This window comes from Lolium perenne, chromosome 7 (genome assembly GCF_019359855.2).
Source record: "Lolium perenne isolate Kyuss_39 chromosome 7, Kyuss_2.0, whole genome shotgun sequence".
NCBI classification, from domain to species: domain Eukaryota; kingdom Viridiplantae; phylum Streptophyta; class Magnoliopsida; order Poales; family Poaceae; genus Lolium; species Lolium perenne.
Genome location: NC_067250.2, coordinates 35,806,498 through 35,825,926, shown reverse-complemented (window position 1 = coordinate 35,825,926; position 19,429 = coordinate 35,806,498). Strand labels below are relative to the sequence as shown.

Sequence of the window (19,429 nt, the reverse complement as noted above, 5' to 3'; positions counted from 1 at the left end):
GCCTGCAGTTCTATACTACTACCCCTGGATGGAAGCATCTAAATCAATCGTGTGGGGAGTCTGCTAGTGTGATCTTATTCTTATCCGCCTATATGTTTAAAGAACACGCACAAAGCAAAAGAATATTTAAGTATAGGAAGGATTAACCAACTCCTCCAAATGATAAGCACAAACGTCCACTATTGAAGTCTTGCTATGTCATCCCCTCTCTGGGGAAAGTTTCCATTGATGGTTGGTGCGTCGCCATCCTTACCTAGGCAGGAATCATCTATGCATGCATCACCCATATTTATTTCACCGAGGAAAAGTTCTTTTGAAATGGCTTTGCAGCACTAATAATTAACTAACGAACTAATGCCCCTGCATCACCAACGATCGATTTAGGGTTTCTAATTGCCCCACCTGCTCAATTAGCTTGTTGTAGTTAATCAGAAAGTTAGTGAGACATTGTCTCCAACCCCACCCACTAGGAAGGAAGCCGCATAGTATCGAGCTCCATGCTCCCATCCAAAACCAGAACCACCATAGCCCCGTTATATACACACGCGCGCGCCATCTCGTCCCGGCACCGTCTTCTCACCGAACACAGCCTCTCTTGACTTTTTCTGAACATATCAGAGATCAGAGGCACACACAACAAGAGAAGAGCATGGGGTGCAGGAGGTGCGTCCTGGCGTGCTTCGGCTACTACGAGGACGACGAGGAGGCGGCGGACGCGCGGCCGTCGCCGGTGGGGGCGACGGGGCGGAAGCGGCGGACGGTGATGAACCTCCGGTCGTTGTCGCTGGAGGACCTGTCGCGGACGCTGGAGACGACGAGCCTGCACGCCTTCACCCTGGACGAGCTCAAGGCCGTGACCAGGAACTTCTCCACCACCAACTTCCTCGGCGAGGGCGGCTTCGGCCCCGTCTACAAGGGCTCCATCGACGGCAAGCTCCGCCCGGGCCTCGCCGCGCAGCAGGTCGCCGTCAAGTACCTCGACCTCGACAGCGACGGCGTGCAGGGACACCGCGAGTGGCTGGTAAGTCTGGTGCAAGATTGACTTCGACCGCGCGAAAACCACAGCTCTTTACTGAATGATTCGGTGCTGCATGCCGACTAATGATTTTCTTGTGTGATCCGATCAGGCTGAGGTGGTGTATTTGGGGATGCTGAGCAACCCGCACCTGGTGAAGCTGCTGGGGTTCTGCAACCAGGACGACCACCGGATGCTCGTCTACGAGTACATGCCCAGGGGCAGCCTCGAGAACCACCTCTTCAAGAGTAAGCGCCATCAGTTCAACCTTGCCTGTTTGGATTCAGTTAACTCTGTTTTTTCGACCAATTGGTTGCTAATCATCCGTGTGATGTTTGGGTGCAGATGTCCTCGCGTCGCTGCCATGGTCGACGCGGCTCAAGATCGCCGTTGGCGCCGCCAAGGGGCTGGCGTTCCTGCACGAGGCGGACACGCCGGTGATCTACCGCGACTTCAAGGCCTCCAACATCCTGCTCGACTCGGTGAGTTTCATTCATTCATTCAGCTGCCCCATCCTATCCCCTACTCCTACATCATAAAACCTGTACTCCTACTGTGGTACGGCACATCGGCACCAAAATTCAATCTTGTCGAGGTCGTGAGTGGTACACGCCAGCACCAAGTCGCTGTCGGATTTCGCAATATTGTAGAGCAAGAAACCTGAATTTTGTTATGGTTGCTCCAGGACACATACGCCAACCATCGTTGGTAGCATCCTAGCAGGTCGCACGTAGCGTTGATCGTTTCCGGGTCAAAGCCTGGCTTCGTTTAGAATTCAGAGAAAACAAAACACTCGTGCTGAAACCTGATTTTGTATCGGCAGCGTCAGACAAAACTAGCAGCAGAAATCTCTTTGTTTATCGATTCTATTCTTCTAGATGCCGGCCGTTGGGCATGGCCTAAACTAATTTGTCTGGTTAGTTACTAGAAGCCTCTGCTGTTCTTTAGTCCCAACTCCCAAGCTGGTACCTGTGCATCGCAACCACTGTTGCAACCCACTTACGTGCACAGCTGCATCATTGATCAGGGACAATCAAATCAAACCTGATTTTGCTCATTAGACTTTAGCAAACGAAATAAACACTTGTGCTCAAGTCAAATTTGATTCTGTATTGGCAACGTCCGACAAATGAGTGTGCAAAACCTCTCTGTTTATAAGTAACTGTATATGACTGTATTGTCTGGTTAGTTAGAAGCCAATAGTTTCATAGACCCAAAGCTGTGTACTTGTACTGTTCTACATACTACCAACTTCCCAAATCCCAACCGCTAGCACAACGCACATAGATAGCAGCAGCATCGAAGTATACTGTACAAAGAACAAACACACAGTATAAACTTCTTAATCTGATCTTAGACATGCTTCGATCATTTCAGCTGAAAGTTGTTCACAGCAATGTGCTGACTGTTCTGTGAACGTGGATTTTCAGGATTACACGGCGAAGCTGTCTGATTTCGGGCTGGCCAAGGAGGGTCCCAAGGGAGACGACACGCACGTGACGACGCGGGTGATGGGCACGCACGGCTACGCGGCGCCGGAGTACATCATGACGGGCCACCTCACGGCGAAGAGCGACGTGTACAGCTTCGGCGTCGTGCTCCTGGAGCTGCTCACGGGCCGGCGCTCCGTCGACAAGAACCGCCGCGGCCGGGAGCAGAACCTCGTGGACTGGGCGCGCCCTTACCTCCGCCGCGCCGACGACAGGCTGCACCGCATCATGGACCCCGGCATGGAGTCGCAGTACTCGACGCGAGCGGCGCGGGGCGCCGCGGCCGTCGCGCACTCCTGCCTGCAGAGCGTGCCCAAGGCGCGCCCGCGCATGCGCGACGTCGTGGAGGCGCTCGAGCCCCTGCTCGCGCAAGATGACGACGTGCCCATGGGCCCGTTCGTGTTCACGGTCGGCGGCGGCGCCGCAGAGTCCGCGCCCGCGCCCGCGGCGGCAGCAACGAACGGCGCCGGGGACGACGAGCCGGCGCCCGCGCAGGGCAAGTGGCACGTGAAGTCGGCCGTGCACGCCGAGAGTCCGCTGCCGCTGCGGAAGGGAGACTGCTGGGTCACCAGCGCGGCGAAGCGGCCGGAGAGCCCACCAGGCGTCATCTGAATAAGCAGGGGAGCGACAGAGGCACACACTCCGGTCTCCGGTACATAGAGCTACGGTGTACATAGTGACGATCTGTTCTTTGATTCTTTTCCTTTCTTTTCTTGGTGATGCTATTTCATTATCGCAAGAAGTTTTAGGGAAGAGACTTCGTGTTTCATTTTTGTTGGTTCTTATACTGCCAAGATTAGTTCGGCTGATGCCATACATGTATATTATACAACGTTTGAGGCAATATGAATTGCAAAATTTCCAGCTCAATAGTTCCAAAATATAGAAAAATCTATCGTATTTGACAAGTGTGAATTGATAGATAAAGTTTCCACCTTTTTTTTGTGTAGCCTAGGTTTCCCCCTTTCCCAAATGACATAGTAGTCTGTTATAATGATGTAAATTATTTTATATTTCAACCATTGCTGATCTTTTAGCTTCTAATAATGGCATTTTTCCTAGTTTTAACAACAATAAGTATTTTAATTTAATTTCTTTGTCGTGCTTTGGTATTAGTTTCTGTGAATTCTGGCTTGCCCACAACTGCATTCATTTCATTTTTTTTGGGCCTAAATAATTGTAGACCTTAACAAATTAATGTATAAGATTGTATATTTGGACCATTGCAAAGAGATGGAGTAAAAAAAAGCTATATTTTCTAGTTTCAAAATGAATAACTATTTGTGTTTTCCTAGAATGATAATTATGACTTCATTTTTTTTTTGTAAAGCTATATTATATATTTGACCATTGCCAACAGTAACAACCGTGCATGCAGAAAAAAGATCTTTGTTAGTTGCATCAAAAGGAGTATTAGTTCCTTTCCACAGCCGATCAATCTCAGCCCAACTCAACCATTCCAAACACGTTCTCAAAGTTCTACTTATACATTGAATGTCTTTAATTCCCAAGCCTCCGAGTTTCTTTGGAGCACAAATTTTCTTCCAATTCACCATACACTTGCATCTTTTTGCTTCCTCACCGGCTACCCAAAGAAAAGCCACATCTCAGCTTGGCAAAAAAAATTCATCCACTTATGAGCCAGAAAAGTTGTTAGGACGTAAGCTACCGTGGCAACGAAGACATCATTCACAAGTGCAATCATGCCAGCAATTTTATTCAAGAATGGTTGCACTTGCACACGCCTCCGTTTCTTCCTCCGGGAGGTAGCCCAAGATACTCGGACCGGAATGCCCAAAACTTTGAAGTACATTGTCGTGATCAACATTGGCGGAGCTTGGGCCCAAATTTGGGGGGGGGGGGGGGGGAGGGGCAAATGGGCTAAATATAAGCTATAGGTATGTTAGGCAAAATTTTCTTGGGTTGGGGGGGCGAACTCTACATAGCTACGCCACTTGAGATCAATACCATTGCAGGCCACCGAGTAAGCAACACACTTCCGAAAACTTGTGCGAATACCAGAAGCATTCAGAAAAATCTCTACGATACTTTGCACCATTGTAATGCTTTAGATAGTATTAACGAATAACATAACGTTAATGGCGTAAAAAATGCTCTCAACCTGGCAACCACAGCTTCAAAGGGGAGAGAGTGTGATTATCTATTTCCAACTGAAATAACCTCTGCAATGGCTCCATTGCGATAATAAATACCATGGAGCGACAGAGGGTCCCCCTGACGTAGCCCTCGCTAATGGAAGAAGGGTTTCCCAGGGCAGCCATTGAGCGGAATTTTGAGTATGAAGTGGCCAATAGTGTGGATATGATATCACGTTATCGTTGCCCAAAGCCCATATGCGTAAGGACCTCCAACAAATATTCCCAATTGACTGAATCAAACACTTTTGCAATATCAAAGTTCAGAAATAGCAGGGGAGATTTCTTGACATGCTCCTCTTTGATCATGAAAAGGTGCATCAAATTTGACGAGGGCCCATTTGATAGATTTAGTTTGCACCTTTTTTGTGTTTAGCCTTTTTCCCATTAAAAAACCAATAATAATCTTTCTGTGATGTGACTGATTTTATATTTCAATCGTTTCAGATTTTTTGGCTTATAATAAGTATTTCATTTTAATTTTGTTTTATTTATTTTGTCCCTTGTTTGTCTTGCTTTGGTAAACATAAGTGCCACATGTTTTTTATGAATTCTCGATTGCCAAGAATTGCATGCATTTCATTTTTTTAAATAATTGTTGACCTTAACATTATAAAGTATAAGAGTAAAAAAACTATATTTTCTAGTTTCAAACGGAATAATTTTTTGTTTATTTCTTAGTATGATAATTTTGACTTGTCTTTTTATTGTAGTGTCTTAGTTAGCTGAATTGCAATTGCAAGAATCAATAAACATAAGTTGCATATTTTAATTTTGTGCAACATCGTCCATTTATTTTCCCTACAAGATAATAATAGTAATATCTAGATATTTTAGACTTCAATAATTCTAAATATTTGGTTTTAATAATATATTTTCAAATCTATACCTACCTACTAATAAAGGAAGGAAGGTTTCTCCCCAAAATTTCGTCCGTTTTAAAGTTGCCCATTATTTTCGATGAAAATTACAATAACTGCCACTGCGTAGATGAAAAACGAATGGTGTGGCCTCCTTCCGATTTCCTCCTCACGCGCGAGCAGCCGCCGCCCGCCGGCGCCCGGCCTCCACCTGCCTGCGTGTGTCCGCCTCCGCCCTCCATGGCTCCACCTCGCGCGTGGCTGCCGCCGACCTCTCCATCCAGCTCGCCCACCCCTTGCGCCGCCGTCCGACGAGTTCTCGCGCTACTCCGCCCCTCCGCCCCTGTCCCTACTGTCCTCTTCGTGAGATTGAGTGTTACCCCGGCGTTCACCGCGAGCGCGAGCGACACCGGCCCCTGATTGGCCCTTTCCCGTCATACTTCCGGTATGCCATGCTTGCGACCTCCCGTTCTGCCCCGAGCTCGTGGCTTTCTTCTAGCGGCACAGGAGCAACGCCAAGAGCGAGCTGCAGGCGCGGTCCTCTCTTCTCCTGCCCAAGAGTTCCATAAGATGGCCGTGGCTGCTGCGTATTGAGTAGGCACTGGGTGGAGAGCTACTGTTATCTGGTCAGTCTACGCCGTGTACTGAACTCTGATCTACTCTTTCAGTTTCTCTGAACTACTTTCGTGGAGCATACCTGTTGAGTTTCAGCTAAGAGATTCAATCAGAATGAACTTAGTTTCCTGTTTGTTCCAAGTACGTGGGCACCTGATAATCTAGAACGGGTAGTTAATTGTGAATAATGATATCTGGTTCTTTTTTCTGTATTGATGATGTTTCTATTTTTATCTGAATGTTAACATTCAACCAGTGTACATGGCAATGCATCGGGCCATTTGTCAGAGTTAATATAGATGATGCAACCTATACTTACAATGCAGCAATGCAAGCCATATAAATGCTGGTTTATGTGAAATTCTCAATAATGTGCATGTCTCATACTATTGCAAATCACCGTCAGGTAGGGCGAACTATGCACGATGAGCATTGATGGTGTCATCTCGCGTTTTAGAGACAGAGTAGCAGCTTATAAATAGCGCCGTGAGGAAAGTTGCAAGCTTGGCTTGGTTAATATTATGTAGCGGCAATCTCATCACTCTTGTATATATATATATGCAAGAGACTTGGAGGCTGCTGGTTTCTTTGCATTCTGTAGTATGGGTAATTCTAATTATGAAGCTGCCTTATGACACATGGCGTGAGCATCATTTTCTGTGGTTTTCATCCGTCAGCTAGGTATCTCTTTGCAATTTATTGGAACCATTGGCCGCACTACCTTGCATATTTCTCTTTGATTTGTCCAAGTGGGGTACTACTTACGATATTAATTTATGATTTTCTTTTCGTAATATTTCTATCGAGGAGGAGTAATACATAAGGTGTCCTGCAATATTCATTAAGTAAAAACGCATGGGAGAAACATGAATGCATTGAAGAAATATATTGGGATCAAGGAAACATGTGCTACTTCTTGGCCATAGCAAGGGTCGTGTAGATGCACTCTGCTGGCCATAACTGAAAGACAAGGTTGCAGGCTTGGTACTAGCTCAAAGCCCATATAATGGAAACCCAATTGCTTCAGATGTCATATGTATGTCATGCTACACAAACATATGGAAGTTTTGGTTTCGGAATTCCTCAAGGTATTTTCCTTGATCACGACTCTAATTTTAATTCTCAAAATAAGTGTTGGTGTTTCAGCTGGGTGATCTTCATGCGCTAGAAGTCGAAATGAAGAAGGAATTCATGTCGCAGCTGGTGTGCTGACATCCCTCTCTCATGTCGCACATGTGGAGATACCCTGCGAGGATTTTGGTCACGATGCAACTTTTAGCCACACTGGTAGCATGGTCGCAGCTGCTGGCGGCAATGTACGGCGAGAAGTGTGACGAGGAAGGATGCGGAAGGTTTTCCATGAAACAAGGTCAGTCGTATTTATTTTTATATATAGAAAAGTTCAAAGTGCTTGGTTCGGGTTGGTAAATTTAAGATGTCAGGGAAAACATGGTACAGATGGTGACTTATTGGTTTATTATGTACAAATTCAGAAGATCAATTTATTAGTAGTGTAGCTAGGTCTAAATTGGTTCTATGCCGTGGCAACGCACGGGTATTATATAAATAAGATTCTTTTGAAAAATTAAATTAAATTTTATTCTTGTGTGTGTGTCTTGGTAAAGTCAACTTGATTTTTCATATATTTTTACATGTAAGTTGCCCATGTGTTTTCTTGAGCAACTTGGGTCATGAAAATGGGCAACTTGATCAATCTCATTTTTCCATGAATAATAATAATAGTATAATAATGTCTATGTATAGTTAATTTTTCATAAAAATAAATATATCCGCTTCTTACTTTTTTTGTACCCTAGTTCTTTAGTTTAGCACGAGTTGCACATATCTTTTTTGGTGTTTGTGCAACTTAGGTCATAAAAATGTACAACTTCAGCAATTACACTTTTTGAAAAGTAACAATTGTAATTTTTATCATACAAGTGTAAATGATTTTATATTTTGAATACTACCAACTTATTCTGCTAGTATTGGATTTTTTCAAGCATTTCCTTTTTCCGCGGTGATTGGGTACGATTAAGTTGGAGTAATAAAGGTTCAATATACATCAGTTAATATGTTTTTTATTTAAAATTAAATTAACAAAATGTGCAACTTCATCCATTCCATTATCCATAATGAAAGCAAATTGTATGATATTTGTGTTATTTTACATTGAAGGTGTTTAATTATATTGTCCTGGTTTAAAGTAATTGTTTTATTTTCTAAATTATATTTTTCTCAATATAATTTTTCACGCTGCCTTGGAATTTTATTTTTATATCAATATAATTGTTTATTATGGTAGTTTATGGTATTTTTCAACTTCATCGATACCATTTTCCCAAAATAACATAATTATTTCATATTTATATAACTAAGTTTTTTTAGCCAGAATCTGATAAGTTGTTTTACCCATGTATTCTTATGGACTTTCTTTTATCTGAAATCAAATAGCACATTCGCAAAACCATAAAGCTAAAAAGAACCCAGTGCAATTCTTCTCCCAATTCTATTGCAAATTAAATCAAATAATTGTGTTACCAATTCCAAATGTGTTTCATGCGTGAGACAGGCCTTGTAGATTCTGTAAGGACTGAATAAAAATGGACTGTCTAAAATCTAAAAAAGGCGTAATAACCCGGCTTATACAAACAATGGTTTTTTTTTTTTGGGAGGGGACTGTAAACGACGAGATGATGAGATGGATATGTCTTCAGCTAAAATATATAAGGTCCAGAAGATCGAAAGCCCATGAGGCCCAAACACCTCCACCCATCAAGAAAAGGGCCCGTGTTCCTAATTTCCCTAGCATCAACGGTATAGTTACAAGCCTCGGCCGTTGGTTTACCGCAAAATCCCCCACCCAAGAAACCAAGAAACAGAGTAGCAATGGTGCGCGTGAAGGGCTCTCCCCGGCGCCGGCAGAGGCGCTCGCCGCCACCAGGCCAGCCGCGGGTGGTCGAGACACCGCTGTTCAAGGCGGCGGTCAGGGAGGTCACCGAACAGCGCGCCCGCCGCCTGTGGACCCACTTCTTCAACGGCAGGCCATACCCAAGAACGTTCGCGAGCGCCTTCCAGGCCGGGAACGGCGGCGCGTCCCTCGACGATGGTGCCCTGGGCCGTGGTGGCGGCGGCGGTTCCTTTGGTTCCCCGGGTCTCGAGGCCGGGAACGGCGGCCCTTCTGTCGACAAGGAAGAAGATCGTCTCCGACCTACTGCCCGTGGGCCGTGGCGAGGACGGCGGCTCCGCACGCTCGCCGCTGGCCCCTAGTCCTCCTCGGCTCGGGGCCGACTTGGACGAGATCAATCGGGTGAAGAACCAGGAGGCGACGGAGACGTTCTTGGCAGAGTTAGGCGCAAGCCTGGGCCTGCGCCTGCCTCCTCCGCCGCTTCCCCTCTCGGAGCGTGAGGATACTCCGCCGCCACCGACGTCGCCACCTCCTCCGTGGAAGGCTCTTGATAGGCTTCGAGACCTCATGCATGGAATCATAAACGCTAAACTGCAAAAGTTTGAGACAAGAAATATGATGAGAGGCATAATTCATAGTAAACTAATCAATCTTGTTCTAGCAGAAAGAAGCGAGTGGAATACTTACATGCATCACTAACTTTTCAACGTAAGGAGCAGCCCTCAAAAAAGAAGCCAAAGAAAGAATGTTGCTAGCTTCTTCATGTCTTAGAATCAACCACAAATGTAAATATTTCAACTGGGAAAACTTGCACGGGGTTTCCATCAGTAAGGGCATCTGAATAGTAGATAATAAATGGTCATTAAGAGAGAGAAAACTGACAAAACAGCTTAGATGATAATACAAGTGTGAGGTAACAAACCTTAAGTGGAAAAATAGCACGCAGTGTCAGATCTTGAACACTTGAAATAACTTTAGGAAGTACAGTCAAGGCATGCTCGAGCGTTACAGACGAATAGAGATCAAGAAACACGTGTTTCAGTTCTGGAGCACGCCCAATGTCAATAGGATACAGACGCCCATAGAACATGAATGTTTTGAGTTTCACTTGCAGTGCGCTACACTTAAATATAGTAGCTTTGACAATGGACGAGCTACTATCAGCTCATCATTCAAATGGCATCTAATCATACTGAGCCACTCAAGATTAACGCAATTTGACAGCATATCTTGAAGATCCTTCCGAGTGACACGTAACATGTGCAAGTCAAGTGTTGTCAGATTCGGGAAACCAATGAATTGAGGGGGTAGTTCGAATGATGTAAAGCTTAGTCTAAGATGACGAAGCCGAAATATGCTTCCGTCGTCTAAAAACTCGATAGGAAATTTGTACTGATCAGTACGGCCCATGAAGTTGGCTGGTGCTAAATCAAGGGCAAGACTCTTCGTCCGTGATGATACAGCAAAACCAACTCAAGTATTGACATGATCCACTAGCCTGCTGTCGAATCCAAATTTGATCACCAGCTCGTCAACAACCATGCACCGATGCTGCTGCATGACTGCATTAACATTGTCGATGAATTTCTGAGTGTACTCTTGTCCCCCAAACACACTGCTGCGGCACACAGTGATACCATCAAATTTCAGTTTGGAGCAACCCCTCCACATGTGCCTCCATTTACTTGACAGAAGACCAGTTCTCACTGCGTCCTTTATCGGTAATTTTGATAGAACCATAGACAGAAGATCCTCAGAAAGGTCCGCAAGATGAACCTTTGCTCTGGTTTTCTTAATGACTGGTTCGTAATAGCAACACCTCGGCCTTTTACTTGTGCGCGTTATATGGCTGTCCATTTTCATTCTGCAGAAAGATGATGCCAGGTTAAGTATAAATATATCGGGCACATGAACCTGGAAGGCCGGAACAAATGTAAATAAACTACAACAGAGTGTTTATATGTTGTACTATCACTCATGACCAGATAAGAAGAATCAGTCCATAAAGTCGTCATTTTTGTTCAATGCCGTTTCTAGGTTCTACTATCCCTCATGACCAGATAAGAAGAATTAGTCCATAAACGCTAAAGTTGTAGCAACACCATGAAACAGAAGGCCACTTTTGTTACGTTTCAGTGCATTATTACCTATGAATTCGGGGATAAATCAGAAGATGAGTGTGAGTGTATTTGTGAAGGCGAGATGGGGAAGGGGATCGATCTAGATGGCGTGCCATAGTGTGCACCGGCAAAGATCCAAAATTTGTGGAATGCAGTGGGATTAATCCAATCAGTGGATGAGAAAAGGCTTACCGATTGTCAAGACTGCGGACGGGGTTGAGAGAGCAGCGACGCGACGGCAGAACAGGAACGGCGATGGGCGGCGAAGCGATTTGGGGACTGGGGCTGATGCCGAGCTTAGCACGGTCGTAGCTCTAGGAAACGGCGGGATTTACTTGAGAGCCGCGTTGGATCCGAGCCAGGTCGGAGGCCGGAGTCGATCAGGAACTCGGCAGACGAATCCGAAAGGGGCACAGGGCGGTGAGGAGGAGAGAGACCATGGAGGGGAGGGGTGGACTTTGGAGCTACCCCAAATCCACCGTGTGCGGTTCAGAAAATCTAGACCGTTGATTTATTCCAGTTAGTAGATGATTGCACTTTTTTTTTCGAAACAGTACAGATGTAGAGGCTAACAACTACGCACATACACACTCCTATGAACATACGCACGCACATCCTACCCCTATGAGCACCTCGAGAGACTGCATCCAAAAACTTTATTCGATGGGTCTTCAGATTGACGAAGTCACCGCAGACGCCTCACTGTCGACGGGAATGTCACCTCTCACTGAAGAATATTCCGCCTTTAATGAGACATCAAAGGCTAGGGAATTGCACGTAATCCTCTTCTCCGTCCTCCTCTCCTAATTTACAACTTCGAATTGACATAGGCCATTGGTGTCTTTTTCATCTTTTTTTTTTATTTTCTGGAGTGAATTTCACTTTTTCTTCTTTAGTTCTCCAAGATGCTTGTTAATGTCACATATGATAGACATGATATGTGGATGTGGTGGGACAAAATATGTAAAAGGGCCTAATGGATGATTATGTTCGGACTTTTTTAATCCATATATTTCATTATTCACTGTCGTTTTAATATTTTTGGACCCCGATTATCACATAACACTTTGCCCAATGTACACACACAAAAAAGGGTTTGGGGCTTTTAAAATGGTCACTATACACGAACTTTTACTCTATGGGTATTAGTGTCACAAATGCAAAACTAAAAGGTAAAAAGTGGAATTCACTATATTTTCTATTATTTTTCTACTATTTTTGGGCAATACATTAATTTTCAAATCGGTAAATATTTTCTTGAACTCGTGAATGTTATTTCAAACTTAGCGAGAAATACTTTTATTTTACCCGTGAACATTTTTTAGTTTCACTTATACGTAATTTCGAGAAGCCAATGCGAGAACTATTTTTCCAAAACAAGGAAATTTACAATATGCATGAATAATTTGTAGACATATGAGAATCTTTTTAATAAAAGAATAATTGTTTTGTTACAAGGTGAACATTTTGTTGATGTTGAAAAAATTGTCCTTATTTTTTCAAAGATTTTCTTAATTAGTAATGCGATAATGTAAAATTAGTTAAATATAAGTTTAGAGATTAAAATAAAGTACTACATATGTACATTTAGTGTATGAATACATCCAAATTTATATAAATCTAATACATCTATTTATTGATGAAAAATATGTTAGTGGGTCGAACCAAAACTGATCGGTAGAAGAGTGTGTGCGGGCTAATTATAAACGTTGCCAATGATGCTCGACGTCGTGCCGGTGAAGCCAACATTCCTTCTCCTCCAAAGAGCCTTGATCACCAATATTCTTCCCCCATTCCTTATGAGGAGTGGAACACCTCGAAGGTGCATTGGAGTGACTTCAATGATGTCTCATCCATGTAGGGTGGGGGGCAAGGGTAAAGAGCCCATGAAGACAATGATGAGGAGGAGGGTGATGTGAACCTTATGAAAGAAACCCCGACAAAGAATAAGAAGAAAAGCAAGCTGAAAAGAGGAGGAGGACAACAACTCGTCTGCCTTTTTGGTGTCTCGATACCAAAGGGGGAGAGGTATTTCTGTTAGGTTCCCCGGGAATTCGCATGGGTTGAGTACCATTTGCTCGTGACTTCCTTTTTTCTCGTCTCCGCATTGGTACCCATTTCTAGTTGATTTTCCTTGAACTTTGTTTGGTTGAGAAATTCGTTTTTATTCGTTGAACTATGGTTTGTAATAGACTGAAGTGGTGGTGGTGGTGAACTATTACTTCGGTATCCATGTGACGGTATCATATCTACCCCCAAACTCTTGAAACTTGATATACGTCTAGAGTTGTGCAAGTATTGATTGAATTTCTATATCCTTTATATTGCACATGTTGGTTTGTAAAATATAGGGCGAGTTCTTGTTCTAGGATGGTGTGTACTTGTATTTAAATGGTGTTATAGAATTATTTGACCATGTGCTAAGTGCGTAGGTAATTTATTTGAGCACAATATGGTTGACGACCCACCAAAAGTATGGAGATCATCGTCAAAGTTTTAATTTTCGCTAGACCTAGATGTTAGGATTTCAGCTTTGGTGTGTGTGTGTGTGTGTGTTTGTGACAAAGGAGAAATAAGAAGATGCCCTAGAAAAAGTTGCAGGATTCATGTTTCGCGGGGGTTGGAATGTCCAGCCTGGCTCGAGCTAGAATATTCGGCCCTATGTCCGCCCGCCACCCACCAAGATAATGGCATGAAGATGGCTAGCCCGCGGAGTGGGGAGCGAAATGTTGGGCCCGGACAGGGGAAGAATCGCCGACCCTATTTCCACCCCCACTAGGAACTTGCCACCCCACAATAGGGGGACGGAAACTGGCCGGATATTCCAAGTTTGGGGGGGTGTCTATAATCGTATGGTCAAGTAACTCAGTCTCACGATGTTTGCACCCCGTCTCGGAATGTTCGTCCCCCACTACTCTGGAATGCCCCCCAATAGGTGTAATAGGCATATGAGTATCACCTTTATAAAGGCTTCTTCTTCCCCAACCTGATGTATTTTTTGAAGACTAACTCTCATCCATTGTTGTTGATCTTAAACTCCGTGGATCCCCCTCTCTAGCTAAAAATTCAACCCAATTATTCGGGAATCGAAATAAGAGGGACTGATCTACCTATCTACCTAAGAAATTTTGAATTCCCTCAACTATTCTGTAGTGGAACTTGTAACCCTAGAAACCCTTGGTGGGGATACTTCCTGAGATGCCACCATGAAGCTAGCTTTGGTGTGTGTACTAATTCTTTAAGGCGATGGGAGCCTCCAATTGAGTTGTGGAGATCTGCCCCAACCTTGTGTGAAGGCCTTGACACCTCGATTGGCAATCTTAGTGGAGAAGTGGGTTCACCTTGGTGGTGGACTCACCGGAGAAGAAGGTGACACATTTGTGGCGGTAGGTGTCCTTAGCGGTGCCCACCTCTCGAAATGTAGATGTATTTCCCTTGGGAAGAAATTACGGGAAACATAGACTCATCTCGCGTCTCCACTAGGTTGTATCGTTCCCTTCACCCTTGCTCCTTTACTTGTTTCCATTTCTTGTTACCCATGCCTTGTTGTTGTTGTCTTACTTTGTGCTTTGCATCATTTAGTATTCACCTGCCTTTAAATTATCTTTACTTTCTTGCACTTTCCTTAGAATTGAAAAGGTCTAAAAATTAACTAGCGCCTATTCACCCCTCTAGTCGCTCAAACTACCCGTTCACCAGGTCACGCCTGTCGTGTTGTAGTGAAAAGGTTTTTGCAAGGGTAATTCAAACCTCATGTTTCCTCTGTGTAGATTAATCAAGACTTCCACAGTTCTTAAAAAAATGGCATACCAAGTTTGATAGTTGCTATGATGCTATGGGAGGTTCAAGCATATCAACAATAACAAGATCAATAAGTGATGGACATTCTTTAATTGCACAACTATATTTTCCTTGAGATGCCTACAACTTGTAATCCAATTCAAGCTCATGTACCTTTATTAAGTCTATCAAAATAACTTTTAGGAATTGTAGTAACGCTTGCATTAAGATCACATAGTGCATCAATCTCATTCAGTCCAACATTAATTTTTCCAGTTGGTTCAAAGATATCATCTAGCTTATCAGTAAGTTTTTCAGATAATTTCTTTTAATCCATTTCGAGCTCACATACCTTGATAGCAACTTGATTAATAAAGTGTTGGTACACGCCTTCATTATCTCCTTCAATATTATGGTTCTTCAAAGTGATCATTTCACTAGATCATCCACGCTATAGTCGGGTGCGGGGGCATAGCTATAGTCTAGCTCTTATGGCATATCATCATCCACACTACTTCTCATCATTTTAAGATCTAGAACTGAATTAGGCTCATGTGTTCCTGGATATTAAATCATTAAGGACTAGTGTTTGGCTTTCAGCTATCTTGGCCAATTATGCCTCCACGGTCCTTGTTTTATCCCATGAGATCAGATTTCATAAAAGAAACTTGCTTAGATAGTTGCATTAAGCTAGTTTCATGATTAACAATCATTTTAATAACAAGATTATTTTGCAATGTTTGAGCTCCCATAAAAGTTTTAACAGAATCTTCTAGTGATTGGAGGTTACCATTGTTACCCTTGTTGTTGTAATAGTTGGGAACTCTGCAAGGTTATGATATGGATTTTGGAAATTCGAGCCACGGTTTTGACTCCTTGATGGAGGGCTAAAATTATTGCGAGCTACAAAATCTACTTCCCGGAACTTAGCATTAGTAATGGCATTAACTTGAGGTTTGCCTTTGACAATATTATAAGTTCATCTACTTTTGTTGTAAGGTCTTCATTCTTTTCTTCGGTGACGGAGTTCAACTTTCTTGTGCGGGATCTTTCCACATGCCACTCGGAGTAGTTATCTTACATATCATTTTGCAGTTTTGCCGCTATACTTTATCTCCTTTATCATGAATATGCCTCCGGCTGTAGTGTCAAGCATAGACTTAGACATGGGATTAAGTGCATGATAAAAATAAGTGAAGTATTAGCCATTCTTCCATCCCATGGTTAGGACAGTTTTCTACGGACTCCTTAATTCTCTACCATGCAAGCACTAGTGGCCCGCGATGTTGTTGTATAATGCCTATAATCTTAGAACGTAGTTGCATAGTTTTAACAGGTGTGAAAAACTTAGTCATAAGTATATTGCGACAATTTTTCCATGAAGTTATAGTGCCCTTAGATAATGCTAACAACCATTCTTTAGCTTTCTCTCTCAGCAAAAAGGAAAACAAGTGTAACTTTAGCGCATCGGATTCACATTTTTTATGAGGATCATTTCGCATATCTCAGTAGAACTATTTAAATGCATACATGCCATCCTCGGAACCACCAAATTAGTTGTGTCGAACCTAGTTCAAAAAGTTAAACTTAATTTCATTGTTCTCCACACCACAGGCAACAACAGATTGTGTTACCAATTCCAAATGTGTTTCATGCGTGAGACAGGCCTTGTAGATTCTGTAAGGACTGAATAAAAATGGACTGTCTAAAATCTAAAAAAGGCGTAATAACTCGGCTTATACAAACAATGGGTTTTTTTTTTTGAGGGAACTGTAAACGATGAGATGATGAGATGGATATGTCTTCAGCTAAAATATATAAGGTCCAGAAGATCGAAAGCCCATAAGGCCCAAACACCTCCACCCATCAAGAAAAGGGCCCGTGTTCCTAATTTCCCTAGCATCAACGGTATAGTTACAAGCCTCGGCCGTTGGTTTACCGCAAAATCCCCCACCCAAGAAACCAAGAAACAGAGTAGCAATGGTGCGCATGAAGGGCTCTCCCCGGCGCCAGCAGAGGTGCTCGCCGCCACCAGGCCAGCCGCGGGTGGTCGAGACACCGCTGTTCAAGGCGGCGGTCAGGGAGGTCACCGAACAGCGCGCCAGCCGCCTGCGGACCCACTTCTTCAACGGCAGGCCATACCCAAGAACGTTCGCGAGCGCCTTCCAGGCCGGGAACGGCGGCGCGTCCCTCGACGACGGTGCCCTGGGCCGTGGTGGCGGCGGCGGTTCCTTTGGTTCCCCGGGTCTCGAGGCCGGGAACGGCGGCCCTTCTGTCGACAAGGAAGAAGATCGTCTCCGACCTACGGCCCGTGGGCCGTGGCGAGGACGGCGGCTCCGCCCGCTCGCCGCAGGCCCCTAGTCCTCCTCGGCCCGGGGCCGACTTGGACGAGATCAATCGGGTGAAGAACCGGGAGGCGGCGGAGATGTTCTTGGCGAGTTAGGCGCAAGCACAGGCTGCGCCTGCCTCCTCCGCCGCTTCCCCTCTCGGAGCGTGAGGCTACTCCGCCGCCACCGACGTCGCCACCTCCTCCGCTGCAGGTGCTGCTGGAGCCCACGTCCCACTTGGAGACCGTCTGCACGCGGGAGGACGCCGACAAGGCGGTCGCCGCTGCGTTCGCCGGCGTGGAGGTGCGGGTACGCGTTTCGCCAGACATGGCGCTGAGAGAGGCTCAGGGAGTCAGGCAAGTTCTCGCTCAGGGCGGGCTTCTTCATCTCGTGGAAGACCCTGCCCTTCGTGACGCTACAGTCGGCCAGGCCAAATGGCTGGCCAACGAGATCAGCCATTGGTAGAGCGAGGTGAAGCGACTCGACAGTATGCTCTCGCTTCCCGGCTGATTTAGTTCTCCGATTCGAATACGGTAGGATTACGGCAATCGATCATGCGATGGGATTTTTGTTTGCCTGAATTTTGACCGCTGTTGCACGGTAATGTGTGTCTGAGAATAGGATTCCAGTTTAGGAGATTGGCTTTTCAAATCCTTCAATGGAGAATTTAAACGTAGGACTCATTCCCTCTTTCAGGTACTAGATGGGTATGTAGTTATGAAACATTGAATCTGAATTATACAACAGATGGAATTGAACTAAAATGCCCATATGTATATGGGAACACGGCGAGATTTGGGAGCAAATCCCAGCCATTACAGCAGGAATCCTGGTTTAGGAAGTCAAGTGGACCATAAGTTTTCAGTTAGGAGATGATCTGAGCCAAAAGAAACTAAACAGAGAGAATTCCTTAGAGGGTGTAACATGTACTTTTCCCTCACAATATATGATTACATACACATAAGTACCTTCTCTTCAACGAAAGTTATGCGAAGGAATGAGTTGTGCACTCAGACATACTACTTGCTACAGAATTATACATGCAAGTTGTTGCACATAGAAGTGCCGCTAAACATTTCGCACGGTTGAATCACCCTTCCGAGGCTAAATAATACGGAGCTCCGCATTCGGTGAAATGATTCCACGAAGATACACTCTCTCCAATTCTCGAAACTGAAAAGAGAACCTTCTTTTCCCTATGTGATCCAGATCACAACCGGTCAAGTCAGCACTTTTAATCGTCAGCATCTTCAGGAGCGGGGCATTTTCAACAGCATGCACAAGAAACTCAAGTTGCCCTGTTGTTCCTGAAAATCCTGTAATATGCAGGTTCTTCAGATAATTATGTGGACACCGTGGAAGGCTCTTGATAGGCTTCGAGACCTCATGCATGGAATCATAAACGCTAAACTGCAAAAGTTTGAGACAAGAAACATGATGAGAGGCATAATTCATAGTAAACTAATCAATCTTGTTCTAGCGAGAAGAAGCGAGTGGAATACTTACATGCATCTCTAACTTTTCAACGTAAGGAGCAGCCCTCAAAAAAGAAGCCAAAGAAAGAATGTTGCTAGCTTCTTCATGTCTTAGAATCAACCACAAATGTAAATATTTCAACTGGGAAAACTTGCACGGGGTTTCCATCAGCAAGGGCATCTGAATAGTAGATAATAAATGGTCATTAAGAGAGAGAACTGATAAAACAACTTAGATACTGATGCAAGTGTGAGACAACAAACCTTAAGTGGAAAAGTAGCACGCAATGTCAGATCTTGAACACTTGAAATAACTTTGGGAAGTACAGTCAAAGCATGCTCAAGCGTTACAGACGAATAGAACTCAAGAAACGCGTGTTTCAGTTCTGGAGCACACCCAAGGTCAATAGGATACAGACGCCCATAGAACATGAAAGTTTTGAGTTTCACAGTATTGCGTACTATCTTGGTTATGTTGCAGTGTGCTACACTTAAGTAGAGTAGCTTTGACAATGGACGAGCTACTGTCAGCTCATCATTCAAATGGCATCTAATCATACTGAGCCACTCAAGATTAACGCAATTTGACAGCATATCTTGAAGATCCTTCCGAGTGACACGTAACATGTGCAAGTCAAGTGTTGTCAGATTCGTGAAACAAATGAAATGAGGGGGTAGTTCGA

General features: G+C 44.3%; 1 protein-coding gene and 2 long non-coding RNA genes across 5 annotated transcripts; 2 read left to right on the top strand and 1 right to left on the bottom strand.

The window, feature by feature from the left end:
• The first annotated feature begins 453 nt into the window (after nucleotides 1-453).
• Nucleotides 454-3,375, top strand: LOC127317826 (serine/threonine-protein kinase RIPK). The gene is made up of 4 exons (XM_051348416.2): nucleotides 454-1,021; nucleotides 1,128-1,263; nucleotides 1,361-1,497; nucleotides 2,446-3,375. The coding sequence occupies exons 1-4, from the start codon at nucleotides 650-652 to the stop codon at nucleotides 3,115-3,117; spliced, it is 1,317 nt and encodes a 438-aa protein (XP_051204376.1). The 5' UTR covers nucleotides 454-649; the 3' UTR covers nucleotides 3,118-3,375.
• Nucleotides 3,376-5,658: 2,283 nt separating this feature from the next.
• Nucleotides 5,659-13,483, top strand: LOC127317828 (uncharacterized). Of its 3 annotated transcripts, XR_007861487.2 has the most exons (3): nucleotides 5,659-7,172; nucleotides 7,283-7,505; nucleotides 13,026-13,483. It is a non-coding gene; the product is annotated as an uncharacterized lncRNA (long non-coding RNA). The 3 variants fall into 3 exon arrangements; XR_011749571.1 differs by lacking the exon at nucleotides 13,026-13,483 and having other exon boundaries at nucleotides 7,283-12,184; XR_007861488.2 differs by lacking the exon at nucleotides 13,026-13,483 and having other exon boundaries at nucleotides 7,269-12,184.
• A 4,677-nt stretch (nucleotides 13,484-18,160) lies between these two features.
• Nucleotides 18,161-19,182, bottom strand: LOC127316129 (uncharacterized). Its single transcript, XR_011749570.1, has 3 exons — nucleotides 19,011-19,182; nucleotides 18,778-18,927; nucleotides 18,161-18,681 (listed from the first exon to the last, which is right to left on the bottom strand). It is a non-coding gene; the product is annotated as an uncharacterized lncRNA (long non-coding RNA).
• Nucleotides 19,183-19,429: the final 247 nt, after the last annotated feature.